This window comes from Lynx canadensis, chromosome E1, assembly GCF_007474595.2.
Source record: "Lynx canadensis isolate LIC74 chromosome E1, mLynCan4.pri.v2, whole genome shotgun sequence".
Taxonomy (NCBI): Eukaryota; Metazoa; Chordata; class Mammalia; order Carnivora; family Felidae; genus Lynx; species Lynx canadensis.
Window position 1 is genome coordinate 56811945 of NC_044316.2, and position 18473 is coordinate 56830417.

Here is an 18473-nt window from a genome sequence, read left to right on the forward strand (position 1 = left end):
ACGTTTGTCAGCCCACAGTTCTGGGTCACTTCCTGTGTGCTAGGTGGGGAGGAGGGGGTGAGACCCAGGGAAGACGGCCAGGCCACTGTGACTGTTCCCCATAAGCCAGGGAGGTGGGCACCCATGTCCCTTCTTCACAGATGAGGAAACTGAGGCTCAGGGGTTCATCAGTTCCCCCTCCCCCCATACCACCTGCCAGGGCGCGAGTCTAGTCCAACCCAGAGCCCCACTGAGAAACCTGACTTTGAGAAAGCCTGGCAGGTCAGAGGGCAGGCTCCCAAGGATTGGAGGGAGGATGGGCGGGATTTGGAGAGTGGTGGGGGGACATTCCCGGTCCGGAGAAGCCTTGAGAGGCCGGGAGGGTGGGAGGCAGAAAGGAAGGAGAGGGGAGGGGGGAGAACGGGTGGGCCAAGCCAGGATTCCCGGATGAAAAGATGCAGTGCAACAGGCAAAGGGGCCCGCAGGCCTGAAGTTGGACAAAGAGGGAGGGGCCAGGGTTGGGGCTTTTTTGCAGCTGTCAGTGTGGACCTCGGGTGGATTACTGCCGGCCGGATCTTGGCACAAGGCGGGTGGCCATGAAGACCCAGGCCTGCCCAGGCCCCTGCCTCTCCCCCCACTACTACCCGCCCCCCACCCCCAGCCACGCACACCCACGCTCCAGCCCCGTGTTACTTGCATGACCCTGGCCCAACTTGGAAGTCACCTCTTCAAGGAAGCCTCCCTGGATTGAACCCCTGTTGGAGCACTTGTCACTTCCTGTTGACATGATCTTTTGCCGGTCTGTCGCCCCTGCCCCCGCTCTCTGAGCCCACTGCGCCCTGGGAGCCAGCACCCAGCTTGGAGCCTGGCATAGCAGAGGGGCTCAGAAATTGAAGGGGTCTAGGCAGGGGTGCAGAAAAGCCACCAGAGCTCAGCTATGAGATGGACTGGGCCCTAAGGGAGGTGGAGAGGGAGCAAGGAGGAAGGGCATGACCCCAGGGGATCCGGGAGAGAGAAATGGCCGAGATGGCTCTTAGACGATTTGCTCGCAGAAGATTCAGCCGCCCCAAAGGTGCCAACTCCTGAGCCTTCACTATAGGCCAGGCTCTAGGTCCCTGCCTTGTCCTCATTGCCAGGAACGCCAAGGGCTTCTGGAAACTGAGCAGCCCTAAGTGACGGGTCCCACCCGTTAGGCCACTATCGGGCTCTCCCGAGAGGACAAACTGGGACCCGCAGATAAGAAGCCACCCCCCCCCACCTCCCCGGGCGCAAAGGGAGCGGGTCCAGGCGAGCACCCAGGAGCGCCCTCGCTTCGGGGCGGGGGCGAGGAAGGCGGCAACCGCAGGAGCCGCGGGGAGGGGAGGGCGCGACCCCCACCCAGGGCGCAGCCGAGCCGCCCGCCAGGAGGCTGCCCCGCCATGCCTCCCACCTGCTCGCCCGCCCCCCCCCTCCCCGCGCGCCGCAGGAAGTGGCGGCCCCAGCGAAAGCGGAGGAAACTGCCGAGGTGGGGGCGAGGAGTGGAGGGGGGAGGAGACGGCGGGAGAGCTGGGGTTCCTGTCATGTGACCCCTCTCCCCTCGGCTCCCTCACAGTCCCGCCTGGCTTGGCGGGACCCGGTTGAAGGAGGGGGCTCCTCCGGGGAGGTGGTCCCTTGTCCCCAGGTGAGCTGGGCCCACACTGGGGGGAAGGAGGCAGAGCGTGAGGGGGTGAAAGAGAAAACCGAGGTCGAGGGCTGCTGAAGGGGTGGGGGTCAGAGCCTGCTTATTAGGGTCCGGTTCCCAGGTCTGAGACCATAGCCACGCCCCCTCATCTGGGGTCCCTGGGGGCACCCGGCAGACCGAGTCCCAGCACATCCCAATCGGTGCTGCCACAGGATGCCGGATCCTTGGACCCGTCAGGGTTTGGGGCCCGTTCCCAATGGGAGAATTAGCACCCCGAGAACAGGAATGGTCTTGCCAAAGGGTGACCCCCCGGGCAGCAGGCGTAACTGGGGTACGGCAGGCCTTGGGCCCCCTCGCACTCCTCTGTGGCCACACCTGGCTTTGTCTGTGTCTGTGACAGTCCCATCTTTCTGTGCCCTTTGGACCTTTCTCCCCCGTGGACAAACAGGGAACCGGAGGCCTCTGGCTGTGTGTCGCTTTGAGATGTGGATGGGGACTGAGTCCAGACCTGCTCCGGCTGAGTTCTTTCTCTTCATCTCTGGCCGTGCCAGGGCCACGGCCCTGAAGCCCGCCCGACAGGCAGCCCCCAGCCCTTCTGGGAGGAGGGGCGGGGCGGCCCGGCGCCCCCAACCCCAAGCCCACCGCGGAGATGCTGCGGAGGCCGGCAGCGCGGTCCGGCCGGGACCCCGGGGAGCCAGCGCCTGAGCCAGGGGTGGAGGAGCTGGGGGAGCAAGAGATTGGGCGGCTGTGGTCCTCCCAGGCACAAGTCCGGGGGCTGCCGTATGCCATGGTGGACAAGCGCTTCATCCGGTGGGTACACGCGGACCCACACGGCCGGAGATCAGACGGTGGGGGAGGGGGAGCCCCGAGAGGAAGCACCTGTTGAATGAGGGTACGAGTCACCGGCAGTGGGAAAACTCCTCCGCCCCGTGGCCCTGCTCTGCCTGGCCCGGTGGGCACAGCGGGTGACTCAAGGGCGCCCCCATCGCCACCCCGTCCCAGGCAGCTGCGGGAGCCCCCGGGGGTGAAGACCTCTCGCTGGCAGCGATGGCGGCGCAGGGGGCAGACGGCGGGCCGGCGCCTAGGGGAGGCGGCGCGGAGGCTGGTCCGGGGCTTCGGCCTCTGGGAAGACGCCCTCTACGAGATCGGGGGTAGGACCCGCGCCCTCACCCCCACCTCCCCTCTCTGGAGTCTCCGTGTCCAGTTTAGAAGCCCAAGGAGGGCACCAGCCTGCTTGCCATGACCACCTCACGGACCCCCCCCCCCCCCACCGACAACAACCATCGTCCCCCATCCCATCATCCGCATCAGTTCCGCCCCAAGCGGGGCGCAAAACTCGACAGATGGCAGCACCCCCTGGTGCCATCAGAGGTACTGCTAGGGCAGCCTCCAGGGCCCTAAACCGAGGTCCCCGCGAGGCTGGCCACCCACAGCCCTCGGATTCTCAGGGGGGCCCCTGGCTCGGTGCGGCCCTGAAGGACCCCCTCCTCTCCTCATAGGCCTCTTTGGCACCGGAATCCAGTCCTACTTCACCTTCCTTCGCTTCCTGCTGCTGCTCAACTTGCTGACCGTGCTCCTGACCGCAGGCTTCGTGCTGCTGCCCCTGGTCTGGCTCCGCCCCCCTGACACAGGCCCCTCCCTTAACTTCAGTGAGTGCCCTACCCGCCGAGGGAATAGTGTCCTGGAGCCCACAGGCACCCCCGGGGATGCTGAGGGGCTGGTCCGGGGCTCAGGGTGTTGGGACAGCCCTACCCTCTGTGTCCCGGTCCCAGGCGTCCTCCTGCTTGAGTCCAGCCCTGGGACCCTCCCTGCCGGGCCGTGTTCATGACATACCTCCCGACATATCCTCAGGGCCCTGCTCGGGCCTCCCCAGGACTGGGGGCTATGGAGTAGATATGCCTTGGGGACCCTTCCCTATTGGTTTTCTCTCCCTCCCGACAGCCCTCCAGTGCCCTGGTGGCCTCCAGCCCCAGACTGGTGTTCCCAGATTCCACAATCAACTTTGGAATGTTTTAACCGGCAGGGTGAGTGGATTCTGCCTTCACTATGGGCCAGGGGGGCTGGGGGACCTGGAGAACTGGCCCCAGGGGACCGCAGTCTAAGAGGACCCCAGTCCCTCCAAAGGCATTTTGGCTTCTAGGGAAATGGTTCTACACAAACAGGCTGGCGGGGACAGTGACGGGGTCAGAGAGAGGCTGAGGCCAGTATACACAGCCCAGGCCCCTGGACACTTGCCCATGGCCCTCAGAGCCCAGCTGGGGGAGCGTCCAGGCCTGTGGACTAAGCACCGCCCCACCATCACCCCTGGGTGCCACTGAGGGGTTACCGTATAGACTCCCATGTGCCGATGTCTCTTCCTCGAAGCTGTGTGGCCTTGGGCAAGTTGCCTAACTGCTCTGAGACTGTAACATAGGGAGGCTCTCACTCCCTACCTGATGCGGGTACTGTGAGTGTTAAAGAGCCGAGACCTGGAAAACACTTAGCACACACCTGCACGACCCGACCCGGTCCTTGTCATCCGCGTCCCCAGGCCTTCAACACCACCTACCTCTTCTATGGCGCATACCGGGCAGGCCCGGAGAGCAGCTCGGCCTACAGCATCCGCCTGGCCTACCTCCTGAGCCCGCTGGCCTGCCTGTTCCTCTGCTTCTGTGGGACTCTGCGGCGGTGAGAGCGGAGCCCCGGCCTCTACCTCCTTCCGGGGGGCGGGGTCTTCCCTGATCGCCCCTCCCCTGGCGTGGCACCCCCAAGTTAGCAGGAGGGCCTCGGCCCCTGTGCCTGAACTCCGTGTCCCCAGCTGCAGAGCTCAGGGGCAGGGGACACCGCCCCTGTCTCCCCACCCCCAACGATAGCTGAGGCCACAGGCTGCCCCCAGGACTGTCGGGGGGCTTCCCACCCCAGACCTGAGCCAGGGCAGAGGCCCCTCCCCCATGAGCCCTGGCCTCCGGCCCCCTCCAGGATGGTAAAGGAGCTGCCACAGAGGCTGTTTCTGGGCCAAGACTACAGGTCACCTGTCAGTGTCAAAGTCTTCTCCTCCTGGGACTTCTGTATCCGGGGACAGGAAGCAGCCACCATCAAGAAGCACGAGATCAGCAACGAGTTCAAGGTGTGTGCAAGCGTGTGGTGCGTGTACGACTGGGTCTGTGAGCGGCCGTGGTTTGGAAGCGTGTGTCGGGGGTGTGTGCACACGCGCGTGCGTAGGGCGTTCCAGCTGGAGGTGGGGCTGTGCCGCTGTTTGGACGTGAGCAGACGCACACGGTGCGAGGTGGGGCGGTCTAGATAAGACCGGCCCCCAGCCCTCAGCCTGCCCCCGCCCCAGGGTCGCCCCAACCTTGCCTGGATGCTGGCGGCCTGTCTCCCGACCAACACGGACCTGGGCCTGCGCTGTTTGAGGGCACCCGCCCCTTCCACGCACGCAGCACCCAGCCCCCACCTGTCTGTGTCCCCGCCCCCATGACAGGTGGAGCTGGAGGAAGGGCGTCGATTCCTGCTGATGCAGCAGCAGACCCGGACCCAGAGGGCCTGCCACCTGCTCACCTACCTGCGGGTCAATGTCCTCATCGGGCTCCTGGTGGTCGGGGCCATCAGCGCCATCTTCTGGGCCACCAAGTACTCACAGGACAACAAAGAGGTGCCTGGCAACTGACGCGCATGGATTTAATCCCGGCCAGAATTTGGCGGGGAGACGGGGCGGTCCCACTTTGCAGATGAGCAAGCTGAGGCTCAGAGAGGTTGAAAACAATCCGCCTGAGGTCACGACCAGGCCAGAGCGCCTGTCCCCGCGATATCCTCCAGCCGCGAATAGCCCGCGGGCTTCCAGACGCCAGGCCCGCACCAGTTACACCTGAGGGGGTTGTAGGGCCCGAGGGAGCCGCTGGGGGCCCCCCCAGCCCGTGCGCACCCCCTTACCTGCTTTTCCCCACAGGAGTCTCTGTTCGTGCTGCTACAGTACCTGCCCCCGGGGGTCATCGCCCTGGTCAACTTTGTGGGTCCCCTGCTCTTTGTTTTCCTCATCCAGCTGGAGAACTACCCTCCCAACACTGAGGTCAACCTCACCCTTATCTGGTGAGTGCCATCCTTGGGGGTGACAGGGGGGACAGCGTGTGGAGGGGAAGGAACGGAGGGCCCGGGGGCACTTGAGGACGCCGTGTCCTGCTGCCCGTGTTGGTTACCGCCTGGCACCAGTGGTCCCGAGCAAGGTATGCAGAAGCTTCCAGAAACATGATCTCAAGAGCCTCCGTCTAAAGCTTTCCAGTCCCTTCCTTCCAAAGTAAGCCAGCTGCCTGGACCAAGCACCAGCCATTCGGAGGGGCCAGTGACAAAACAGCCAGGAGGGGTTGGGAACCAGCCTCTCGCCCGGGGAAAACCAGGAAGGTGGGAGGCGCACAGCACCCACATGCCCCGAGGGTTTCCACCCCTCACCTTGACAACCTTCACCTGTGAAGTTGGGACCATCCTCATTCCCATTTGACAGATGAGGAAACTGAGGCTCGCACGGGTCAAGTGCCTCAGCCAAAGGCAAGCTCACCATGTCCGTTGGGTGCACGTTCAAATGCAAGCCCCCCCTCGACCCCCATGCTCTGCTCTGTCTCCCCACTCAGGACGAGGATCTCGCCTTGGACCCCAAGCCCCTCCTTGAGCCCCCCGCAGACTCCAGCTCAGCATTTCCGTCTCCCCCTCCACCCCCCTGCTTGGCTCTGCCGGCTTTCTCTCCTGCTTCCCCTGTGCAGAAGCTGTCTGGAGCCCATCCAGCTTTCCTCCAAGGCTGACTGTGGCTTGAAACTTTATTTTTGGAATAGGTAATAGCACACGCACGTGGTAAAAACAAACAAACAAACAAAAAAAAAAAAAAAAAAAAAAAAAAAAAACTTCAAAATGCTGACAAAAAGCAAAGATAAAAAATAAGCCCCCACCCGCCCTGCCTCCCAGCCTCCCTCAACAGAACCACCGTTCGCAGCCAAACTCGTGTCACATGTCAGCTGAGAGTCCACACTTAGCTCTAACGCGCATGAGACAGTTTGGGGTTAAAAGCCACCCTGCCTGTGTGATCCAGTCATGCAACCCTCAGGAGTGCCCGTGGGCATGTTTGTGCTACGTGAGACCGTGTAAGCGGGCTAGGGTAGGAACAGAGCTCTCACCTGCTGCGAGAATATTAAACTCTAAACCAAGTGTGACAGCGGGGGAGGGGGAGGGCAGCTGGGCTACACAGTGTCTCCCACGCTGATTTAAAAACAGAACCCTTGCCTCATGAATCATCTGGAGACCACGATTCTGGGGAACACACCTTGGGCGACGTTGCCACCGGACAGAGTAGGCTGGAAGTCGGCCGGGCTCTGGAATCAGAGTGCGCCGGACCCCGGAGAGACATGATCTCCAACAGAGCTCAACCGCACATGTAACCTGGGTGGCTTGTGCCCACGTACCCGAGCCCCTTCCCCTGACACGGTCCCCACCCCACCCCCCCCCCAGGTGCGTGGTGCTGAAGCTGGCCAGCCTGGGAATGTTCTCCTTCTCTCTGGGCCAGACTGTGCTGTGCCTTGGCAGAAACAAGACCAGCTGTGAGTCCTTCGGCTACAACGCCTGTGATTACCAGGTGGCTGGTGGCTCCATCCAGGCCTGTCCCTCCTGTCCTCGTCCCTCTCCAGTCTCACCTTTGGGAGAGAGCGCGCTGCACTCCTCCAGGGGGCACTGTTCACAGCACGCTGGGCAGGGCGGCAGCCCTTGCTTGGGGGGGGGGTGCGGAGGGGGGTCCCTGCTCAGCTCTTCCCCTGGAGGCCCCCGTTCTAACTTAGCAATCCTATCGGGCTCCAGGCAGGGCTCCTACAACACAGAGGCCCCCAGTGGGTGGGCGAGGGGCGGCCCGGGACCCTGGGTGACACGTGCCTCTCTGCTCCAGTGCTGGGAGAACGCGGTCGGGGAAGAGCTGTACAAGCTGAGCATCTTCAACTTCCTCCTCACGGTGGCCTTTGCCTTCTTTGTCAGCCTGCCTAGGAGGTGAGCCCCGGGGACACCATGGGGAGACCTGGGGGCGGCGGGGGTGACCCGGGCGTGTCTGGGGGATGGCCGGTGGCCACAGCCAAGGGTGAGCAGTTCTTCCCACCACACGCTCGGCGCGACTGAGTGTGTGACGGTCAGTGGTCACGACTGCTGTGGGTATCTGGACGCTCCCCTCCCCCAGGCTGCTGGTGGAGCGGTTCTCAGGCTCTTTCTGGGTCTGGCTGGACCGGGAAGAGTTCCTGGTGCCCAAGAATGTCCTGGACATTGTGGCCGGCCAGACGATCACCTGGATGGGCCTCTTCTACTGTCCCCTGCTGCCTCTGCTCAACAGTGTCTTCATCTTCCTCACCTTCTACATCAAGAAGGTGAGGGCTCGTGGGCTGGGAGGGGGCCGGAGGGGCACTGCGTGGGCGCCTGAGCCAGCGGCAGCGGAGCCCGGCTCCCGTCCCGCTTCCGCCCAGCCCCCCAGTGGCACTGCCCTGGGCCTCGGGCTCCCCCGGCTCACAGCCTCCCCACCTGCTGCCGCCTCCCCCAGTACACCCTGATGAGGAACTCCAAGGCCTCTCCCCGAAGATTCCGCGCCTCCAGCTCTACCTTCTTCTTCCAGCTGGTGCTCATCCTGGGCCTGCTCCTGGCCGTCGTGCCTCTGGGCTATGTGGTCAGCAGGTGAGGGCAGCAGAGGTGCCCGAGGCTGGGGGGCAGGCAGCCCCTCCTCGCCCGGGGCCCTGACGCCAGCCCCACCCTGGCTGTCTCTCCCCAGCATCCACTCCTCCTGGGACTGCGGCCTCTTCGCCAACTACGCGGCCCCCTGGCAGGTGGTCCCAGAGCTGATGGCCCTCCGGCTCCCGCCCTCTGGCCAGCGCGCCCTCCGCTACCTGGGCTCCCACGCCTTCAGCTTCCCCGTCCTCATCCTGCTCAGGTGCCTCTCAGGGCAGCAGGGGCCAAGAGGGGGCACATCTGGGAGGGCGTCCGCCCTTCGATGAGCACCCCCAGACACTCTCATGGGATCTGGGAGCAAGACAAGGAGAGGCAGAGAGGCAGGGTCCCAGAGGACAGAGCTTGGGCCCAAAGGCAGGTAGCCCTGGGCAGCCCCCTCGAGCAGGTACCTTGTGTGACCCACGGGGACACACGATCCCTCCTGCAGGCACACTAAAAACCTGCAGTTGAGGTATTCTTACGGCCCTTTAGAGGAGAGAGGCTGCCAGGGGGAGGAAGGACAGGAGAGAGAAAGGTGTCTGCAGACAGAAGAACCCCGGGAGGCGTTAAGACACTGGGCTGGGGAGAGAGGAAGTAGGGGAGGCACCTGCCCTCCAGGGATAGCTGACCTTGGCTTCCTGTCTGTCCAAAGCCTTGTCCTGACCGTCTGCGTCTCCCAGTCCCAGGCCAATGCGAGGGCCATCCAGCGGATCCGGAAGCAACTGGTGTGGGTGAGTGTCCGCTGGGCTGGGGAGGGGTCACACCTCGCCCCGGAGCGTGGCCTCAGGCCGGGAGCCAGATGACAGGCCTATGGCCTTAGGCTTGGGAACGCGGGGTTGATAGAATGTGGCTCTGGGTTGAGGGAGGGGCGGGGCCCTGGTGGGGGCGTGGCTTCTTTCTGGAGGCGGTACTATTGGGGGCGTGGTCTCTGGCTTCACGGAGGCGTGGGGCGTGGCCTCTGGGTGGGGCGGGGCAGGGGCGGGGCAGGGGCGGGGCAGGGGACCCGGCACGGCGGATTTCGTAGGTGCAGCTGCGGGGCCGGCTGCTCGTCCCGGCCGGCTCCGGGGTGAAGGCGCCGCTCGTAGCCGGCCGCTCGCTCCCCCCCAACCCCCGCAGCAAGTCCAGGAAAAGTGGCACCTGGTGGAGGACCTGTCGCGGCTGCTGCCGGAACCGGGCTCCGGCGACTCTGTGGGGCCCGAGGCCCTTCACTCCCGAGCTTCGCGCCCGCGATCCTTCTGCCCTGGATTCCCGTGCCCCGGCTCCCCGGGCCCCAGGACCCCCAGGCCCGGACCTTGCCTCGAGGATCCCGCTGGGCTCTTCGGTGACCCGGGCCCCGCGCGTAGATTCCGCCTTCCCAGCGGCTCAGAGCTGTAGCATCGACCCCTGCCTCGGGCCCGGAGCCTCCCCGGGGCTCGACCCACCTCCCCCACCAGAGTCCCCCTGGCCCCAAGCTCCTGCCCCCTCCCCGTGCCGGACAACACTGCCCCTCTCAGTGGGCCCTCCAGCAGGACGCAGGAGAGCCCCCGGGCAGCAGGAAGAAAATATGGTGACTTGTATTTCTATTTTTAGCCCGGTCCTGTAAAGTTTCTATTTTTGTTGGATGGTTTATAACGTACATAATACATTAGCATAGTAACCCACGAATGCCATATATAAATACACACCCACCGGAAGTGCTCAGAAAGTGTTTCCTGTGGGGAGCGCCGCTGACATCTACGCGAAGGGCAAGACCCGGCCGCCGCTGAGCACGCCTGCACTAGGGGCTTACTGTGCCATGAGTGCACATTGCTGCCCCCCGCGCCCCCCACCCCCAACCAGCCTCCTGCTATCCCTTCTCCACCCATGAGAGCACTGAGACCCACAAGTGATGCTGGAGTCACCAAGCAGCAGAGCTGGTCCCAGAGCCACACTACACCAGCATGGTGCATTCCTGCCCCCTGACCTGGGTGGAGGAAGGGGGGGGGGCGGTGCTTCCAGACCTTACCCGAGTCTGAGTAACAGATGGTCCACGGCCAGCCTCTCCCTGGCAGGATTCCTCATGGTCTTCTATTCTGACCCAGGACCCCACATCAACAGAGTGGGCCTCCTCAGGAACCCGGAACAGAGGTCCCTTGGCCCTAGCTTCTACAGAACCTGTTCTCTAACTCTCCTCCATGCCCCCCAAGACCCCCGCCCTCACGTTCAGTTGACCTCGAGGAGTGGCGGGGCTGGTGGCGGGGAGGCGCCCCACAAGAGCTGTGAGACAAGTGTAGACCTGCATCGTTGGACACACCCCAGAGTCAGCCTGGGGAGGGGGTGGAGTCAGTGGGCCACGGAGCAGGGATGCAGCCCGGGGCCTCCACCCCCACCCCTGCAGTGACTCTCAGCCTTAGAGAACTGGCCCTGTGCCAGGACTGCTGATGTGCTCGGCGCAGGTGCAGACGGCGGCCAGGCATCGGGACTTTCTAAAGCTGCCCGATGACTCTCCCCCGCAGCCAGGGCTGAGAATGCTGGCCCCAAGAACTTTCGGGAGGGAGGGTCGGGAGAAACCCCATGACGTGCTTGGAAAACCTCTACTTCCTCCGGCAGCCTGGCACCCGGCAGGATTCCCAGGCTGGAGGCGGCTCTGGCCCACTGCCCTCGGGCCCAGGCCCTCACGTGGGCATTGGAGGTTGGACCGGTTCACCTCCTCCCGTCGCTGGCCTCTCTCACCCACCCGGTGCCACGTGACCCGTCAGTCTGTCGACAACTGCAGGGCCCTGTTCCGGGGAAACACGTGGTGCTGTGTGCTCGGTCAGGGGAGGGCCATTGGCCTGTCTCGGGTGAAAGTGACACATGTTATTAACAAGACAGAGCGTGGCCCTGACCTGCAGCGATAGTATCCCGTGGGAGCTTGGTAGAAACGCATCTTCTCAGGCTCCACGGATCTGGAACAGAAACTCGGGGTGGAGCCCAGCGCCGTCTGGTGATGAGCCTCCGGGGGTGACGCTCTTCTGGCCCAGAGCGGTAGAAGGCTGCACCGAAACACCAGGGGCCTTTCCTTATCACTTTCTCATGCTTCAGCAAACCTTTGCTGAGAATCGGGCAAGTGCAACACCAGGGAGAAGACAGTCAAAGTCTGGGCCCGTTTGCTCAGCCGCAACGTGGGGCTCACGGCACCCTCCTCTGAGGGTTAAATGAGCAATTACTTATCAAGTGTCCTGATGTGTGCCGTGAGTAACTGAGGTTGTATTATAGCCCCAGCTCCACACAGTCTAGGTGACCTGGGTCCTGATGAGTCCCGTCCTACATGCAGCCTGGGGAGAGAAGAGACAGAGGAGCTCAGAGGACCAGCCTCCTCTGAAAACACCGACACGGGTGGTCGCTGGAGAGGGCTCCTGGCTGGGGCAGGAGACATGCCCTACCCATCAAAGCCCTGGGGGGAATGTTCCTCGGGTCCGCCCACCACTTCTCCTCCGACCTGGATGGAAGGAGGAGGCTTCTCATGAATTGCCTGAGCTCAGACCCCATCCCCGGAGCACAACATGGAGGAAAAGACGTGAGCTTCGGGGCCTCCCCGGGAGACAGGTGGGCAGCAACCTAGACCATCCTTCTGTCCTTCTGCAATCATTAATTCCTTCGATTCCTTCCCCCAACCATGTCAGCAGAGTGAGGACAGGCTTTGTGAAAGGGAATTTGGCTAGGAAACTGAGGGGGGGTACCCTTGCTCCCCAAATGCAGGGAGGTAGGTGAGCCCACGGGGCACATCCTCGGGGAACGAGCCACGATCTGGGGGGCAAGTGACAGATGCTGGTTCTCGCCTGCTGGGGAGAAGGGGAGCCACCAAGGCGCTGACCCATCTAGTCCCCAGGCGAGCTCCAAGCCATCTGCCCCCTGGGCTCTGGCTACGGGCCCCTCATCCTTCCTGCTGCTCACAGGTGGCAGGGTCATCTGTTAGACCAGCTTCCCAACGTGCCCAGACCTCACAGGCCCCAGTGGCTTTCCCTGAGCAGGGCCAGGGGTACCCAGAGGCAGCTGTCCCTGCCTTCCTTGGGTCAGGTGCTCACCCCTGGGCTGTATGGGGCATGGGCATGTGGTCAGCCTGTGAAGCTTGGTAGGAGAGAACAGCTCCCACCGGGAGCAAATGGTCCTCTGGGGGCGGGACATCTTCCCTGAGGAAGGCTGTCACAATGGGGCACCCTAATTGAACACCCTAATTGAACGTGGCTATAAAGAGGTCCCGCCGGCCCAGCAGCCCCAGGTTTGGCTCAGGAGGAGCCCGGCTGCCACACCTTACCGGCTTCCTCACTCCAGGCGGCCCTGAGCCCCTGCCCTGAGCACCCCCAGCCCTGGTCTGGCCTTAGTGTTCTCTGTTTTCCTGGCTCACTCCCACCCTTCTCCCCAGATCCGGTGAGCTCTGTTGCAGACTGCTAAAAAGGCCACGCATGCCACCCGTATGTGATGTGGTTTGGCCTCCTTTTAGACTGGCTGGCATCGGTCCTGGGGAAAGACCACTGTCCGCAGGTGTGAGAAAGGGCCCCCATGCCACTCTGAGTTCAAGGGCAGTCCTGGAGCACCGTGCCTGCCACACTGCATCACCATCCGGGGGTGACCAGGGGCCTCATCCAGTCTGAGCTCTAATTTGGGGGCTGAGCCCAGTGTCAGCCACCTAGCAGGTGCCCGACAGGGGGTCACTAATGAACTGGTGTGACATGAGCAGAGATGGCCTCTCCTGCCTGTGTCTCCAGCGGGTTCATCCCACCAGATACCCTGCCCGTAAGTCAGACTCCCCTGGGGGGGGGGGGGAGGGGGTTGGAGAAAGAATAACAGCCCGTCCCCATAATCCAGAATAATGACCCCATCTCAAATCAGAAGATTAGCAACCTTGGGGCACCTGGGTGGCTCAGTTAAGTATCAGACTCTTGATTTGGGCTCAGGTCATGATCGTGCAGTTTGTGGGTTCTGGCCCCGCGTCTTGGAATTCTCTCTCCCTCCCTCTCTCTCTGCCTCTGTCTCTCTCTCTCTCCCAAAATAAATAAATACACTTAAAAATATATACTAACAACCTTAATACCCCTCTGCCAGTAACATACATATTCCAGGGCTTATGACGCCAACATCTACCTACCAAACAGGCCCAGGCCCCTACAGCCCAGCAGTGGCAGCTGAGTGTAAGTCCTGGTTTAGTTCCAAGGCCCAGGGGCCTACTAATTTCCCGGGGGGCGGGGAGGGGGGTGGTGTGGGGGCCTAGGTGTTCTGGGCCCAGCCCTGGTTGCTGAGCCCATGAGGTGCTGTGGCCTCCGGGTTATCTCCTTGCTGCAGGAACCCACCCTGGGAGCCTCCTAGGGGCCCCAGAGTGGAGGTGGCCCTGTTGAGGGAGCTCTCGTGAGCCTGAGCAGAGGGCCCTCTGCCAGCAGAGGCATGAGGCTCCTTCAGCTGCTCTGCTTGGCCCTGCTGGGTGAGCCACTGGGGACATCGCGCGGGGGGCAGGAGGGAGCCCTGCCAGGGCCTCGGGGAAGCAGGCTCGTGCAGGGGTGCCAGTGAGCACAGGAGAGGGACCTGGAGGCACAGACACTTCTGGAAGCGCAGGAGAGAGGGAGAGACGTGGGCTTGGGTCTCAGACCAGCCCCTTGTGGCCCCGTTACCGATCGCGGCATCATTCTGGGCCCGCTATTTACTCATCCACAAAATGATGACACCAAATGTTGAGGCCTCGAAAGAGCTTTTGTGAGTGAAGACACTTGCTGAGTCCTAAGCTTCCCTTCTGGCCTCGGCAGGAGGCTCTCCGGGCGGCCTCTGCGTCCTGGGCTCTCTGCTTACTCCCCTATCACCCTCGCCTCTGGAAGCCACCAGCAGCTTCTCTGCGGAGCAGGAGGAGGCCGAGTGGCCCGCGTGAAGGAGACGGCTGGTGGAGGTTGCTGATAGAGAGGGGGTGTTTGTTGGCAGACAGCTGGACGATTCTGGAACTTGGCCTCAACTCCTGCGGGGTCTTGGGGGGCTGCGGAGAGGAGCGGGGTGAGCAGGCCAGTGTGGGACCTCCAGGGGCCATGGGGCCAGGAGAGCGCTGGCTTCCACCTGGGCTGTGGTGGGGGAGGAAGAGGGAGCAGCGCGCATGTCCCTGGGCAGGCGCGTCCAGTCTTTTTACCCCAGGGGCCCGATCTGGAACAGGAGCCCTTCCCGGAGCCCCCCAGCTCTGCCAGGTGGGGGTGGCCCCAGAGAGGGCTGGGGGCATTCCAGTGGGGCGTCTCTGCCCCGAGGAAGAGGAAGTCCAGGCTTCCTCAGAGGTCCGGCCAAGGGAGCCTGACTTACTCTCAGAGGCAGCCGGAGAGTGGCAGGGTCCCCGCTCTCCACCAGGGGGCGGTACAGAACCAGGGGGAGGGGACGCTCCTGGGCCCGCCTCCGCGCCTGCCTCCCGCCCTGCTCTGCCCCCGCCCCCATTTCTAGCCCTGTGACCCTTAAGGTCAAGGTGGTGGGTCACCTCCTCCTCTCCACCAGGCTGGGGGCTGGCGCGCCTCCCTGACTTATCTCAACCGTTACCTTCCCTGGGTCACAGGGTCACAGAATTGGCACCTGCCCCTATTCCACTGAAGGGTGGGCCTCGCGCGAAGGCGGCAGAGGCAGAACTATCATTTCCTCATTCACTTGAAAAACAAACGCGTCAGTTGTGGTGTTTCTGCTAAAAAGAGACAGCAGCTTGAGGCGGCAGACATTCCTGTCCCCGACTCCGGGAAGTACCTGTCCCCCCCCTCCCCCCCCCCGTCTGCCCCCCCCTGCCCCGCCCCTGCCTTCTGCTCAGAGTCTTACCCAACAACCCTGGCTAACCCAACTCCTGAGAGACCAGCTGCTAAATCATTCATTCATTCAGCACAGCCTGTTGGAGCGCCTGTTCGGTGCCAGGCACTGTTCTAGGCCCCAAGATGGATACACAGGTGCAGAAGCAAAACAGAGGTCTCCTGTCCTCACAAAGCTCACTTTCCAGTGGGGCTGGGAGGGGGGGCACAGACGACAGTGAAAATAAGCGATTTGCACAGTGTGCTGGGATGTGGTAAGTTCTAGAGAGAAGCAAGCAGGTAAGAGTAGAAGGGAATACGGGGTGGGGCGGGGCGGGGGCAGCAGCATTTACTGGGAGATTGTCACTGAGAAGGAGACACCCAAGCTGGAGGAGGAGATGGCCGGCGAGGCCTGAGCGCAGGAAGCAGTAGGGAGGGGAGAGCTTGATGGGGAGGAGGGTTGAGCAGTTACAGGGGCAGGGTTTGCACCGAAGACCCGGGCCGCTTTCCCCTTCACGGGTTCTGTGTTGAGAAGAGACGGGATGGGAACCATGGTGGCGTCCCAGGGGCCGTCGGGCTGTTCCCCGGATCCAGAGGAGGCGAGATTTGGTGATAGCCAGAGCCCCGGGGGGGGGGGGGGAGAAGCAATCAAGACATTCTGGAGGTCAGGCCAGTGGCACGTGCTGAGGATACGAGGTGATGCGCTGCGAAAGAGCCGCGGGAGATGATCCCGAGGTTTTTGCCCCGAGCGACTCAGAGGACTGGCTAAGTGAAGTGGAGTCTTGCCATAGTATATTGTGCAGCTAAACGCCTCAGTGGGAGCAAGAAGTTGGACACGAGAGATTGGAAGTGAAGGAACCGAAGAACCAAGATACTGGAAAGATTATCTGTGTGTGTTTTGAAACCCCCAAGAGGGGGGTGGGAGGGAGGGGAGGGTGGGTGATGGGTACTGAGGAGGGCACCTTTTGGGATGAGCACTGGGTGTTGTATGGAAACCAATTTGACAATAAACTTCATATATTGAAAAAAAAATGAAATCCCCAAGAGTTCGGGCAAGTGTGGTACCGTGGGAACCGGGGGCAAGAATCTTCAGGGAGTGATGGGCGTTTCTAGGTAATGGTAGCCCAGGGGAGCAGGGCAGAATACGTCTGAAGATACGAGGTTCCAGGATGGTGTTTAGGGAGGAAGGAGGGAGACTAGTCCAGAAGTGTCGAGGGGAAGTCCACCCCTGTCCTCCCAGGTCAGTGCTGGGGAGGCTGTGGGGGACCCCCAGCACCAGGGACAACAGCTAGAGTAGGCGGAGCTGGGGGTCTGGGGGTCCCCGTGGGGCCGCCATGAACACATGACAATGTTCTCATTCAGCAGGTGGGGGGGGGGGATCTGGTTGAAGCATAGATCCAAGCTAGATTGTACCCCCTCCCCGAGCGAGAGCAAAGGAACCTCGGATTGTCCCCCATTCGTCCCTAAAACCTGTTTGGAATTTTTGAGTGACGTTCTAGACCACTTCATAAGAGCCACATTGGAGGGGGTGCTGTATTAATTCCTTGCGGCTGCAGCCAATTACCCCGGGGGTGGGGGCAGGGTAGGGCTGGAAGGTATCTTTTGGGAAGACACAATTCAACTCTCAAAGGTGGGCTGGCTGTTCAGCATCAGATCCCTGGGCCCCACCTTAGGTCTAAGAAATTGGATCTTTGGGTTTGGGACTCAAATCTCCAAGCCTCCGGTTATGACACACACACACAAGTCTGGAGAGCGGCCTAGCCACGGGGGCGGCGGCAGCTTCGCTCTCCCCCGCTTACACCCCAAGGGGCTTCCTTTTTCCCTTAGCAACAGAAGGAGCCTCTGCGCGGCCCCCCACTCAGCCCAGCGCAGCCTGGCTCCGCTTCGGGTCTGAGCGTGGGCTTGTCTCCACTCCACCGCATCATTCCAGCGCTCTGACGCGGTGATGAATTTTTAAGTGCGTGCCTGGAGCACTCACTACCCGTGGGGTTAAATGCATCAACTAAACAATCAAAAGACGACGACCACGCCGGTCCGGAAAAGTGACCCCCCCCCTGCACCCCCCCACCCCCCTTACAGAGCTCACGGGACTGTGGTCTGTGAACTTATGTAAATCAAGCTTCTATTAATGGCCATCGAAATGGAAACAAAGGCGGCCAGCTTTTCCTTTGAACTTTTATAGGTCCTCCTTCCGTTGAAGGGAGCAAAAAAAAAAAAAAAAAAAAAAAAAAAAAATGTCTCCAGACACAAAGGTCCCCTGGAAGCAAGGCCACCTCTGGTGGAGAACCTCTGATCTAGAAAGAACTGTGCTTAGGGGTCAGAAACTTCGGGACTCCTGGGAAATGTCTCTGGAGGAAGAACATTCTGGTTGGTTCCAGTTCTCTGCTCGGTGAGCAGTTTTCTGATGGCGGTGCGATTTCCAGAGCCAGTGTGCCCAGCAGGCAAGGGTGGTGCACAAGGTATATATTTCGATTTGGTAAACCCTTTTCTCTACGCCCCCAAGCACTGCCCCCGCACAGTATTTTTTTAATGTTTATTATTTATTTTGAGAGAGAGTCATATATGTCTTCCAGTTTGCTTCTTCCTTTTTATATGTTTATTTTTGAGAGAGAGAGACAGACAGAGCACGAGTGGGGGAGGGGCAGAGAGAGAGGGAGACCCAGAATCCCAAGCAGGCTCCAGGCTCTGAGCTGTCAGCACAGAGCCCAACGGGGGGCTCGAACTCACGAGCCGTGAGGTCATGACCTGAGCCGAAGTCATACACTCAACCGACTGAGCCCCCCAGGCGCCCTTCCCGCCCCCCCACTATTCTTCAACAGGCACCATTAACATGAACAATCCGACCCTGCCCCGCAAACCCCCATTCCGAAAGCAGCTCTGTTTCCTCCTGGCCTCTCTGCCTTGGAGAATTCACTATTGGCAGCGAGAGGGCCAGCCAGCAGGAAGCTCTTAGAAATGTCTTCTGCATCAGGTCGACTCCAGGATCCGCCTACAAAACAAAGAAGTTACTTCCAAGTTCCGCAAGCGCCTTCGGGGCGTGGCCGCGCAATGGGTCTGGTCCTGGGTTTTCCAGGGGCTGGGAGCGTCCCGTCTCCTTCCGGAATCCTGCTTTCCCAAGTGGCATCTTTCTCTCTGGCTCAGCTGGTCCCTGTGGATCTGGGTCATACCCTCTACCCTCGCCTTCCGACGGTCCCTTTAAACCAGACATTGACCCCTCTGGGAGCAGGGGCCAGGCATCCCAGGCACCCTGGTGGGTCTGGCAGAGGAGGCCTCTGATACCAGGGGGCAGACAGGCCTTCCCGGTCTCAGCTCCCCCTCCCCTCCCCCGTCCAGCATCAGGTCCGAGCTCGGGGCCAGCTGATCGGGTGGCTGGTCGACTTGGCACCTAACTTGTCTCTATCTCGGTGAGGAAA

The 18473-nt window shown here is 61.9% G+C and overlaps 1 protein-coding gene and 1 long non-coding RNA gene across 6 annotated transcripts; one reads left to right on the forward strand and one right to left on the reverse strand.

Moving 5' to 3' along the window:
* The first annotated feature begins 1520 nt into the window (after nt 1-1520).
* On the forward strand, nt 1521-10009 carry TMC8 (transmembrane channel like 8). Of its 5 annotated transcripts, none has more exons than XM_030295729.1 (17): nt 1521-1639; nt 2088-2449; nt 2642-2790; nt 3139-3288; nt 3581-3663; nt 4170-4306; nt 4598-4745; nt 5100-5270; nt 5565-5704; nt 6241-6438; nt 7109-7232; nt 7536-7633; nt 7818-8001; nt 8244-8302; nt 8397-8555; nt 9013-9063; nt 9449-10009. In XM_030295729.1, exons 2-17 carry the CDS (start codon nt 2289-2291, stop codon nt 9912-9914), a joined length of 2478 nt encoding a protein of 825 aa, XP_030151589.1. In that variant the 5' UTR covers nt 1521-1639; nt 2088-2288; the 3' UTR covers nt 9915-10009. The 5 variants fall into 5 exon arrangements, with proteins under 5 accessions (XP_030151589.1, XP_030151588.1, XP_030151590.1 ...); XM_030295728.1 differs by having other exon boundaries at nt 1522-1639; nt 8172-8302; XM_030295730.1 differs by having other exon boundaries at nt 1522-1639; nt 8172-8302; nt 8985-9063; nt 9449-9757.
* LOC115500974 lies at nt 8429-9045 on the reverse strand. Its single transcript, XR_003964687.1, has 2 exons — nt 8962-9045; nt 8429-8644 (listed from the first exon to the last, which is right to left on the reverse strand). It is a non-coding gene; the product is annotated as an uncharacterized LOC115500974 (long non-coding RNA).
* Nucleotides 10010-18473: the final 8464 nt, after the last annotated feature.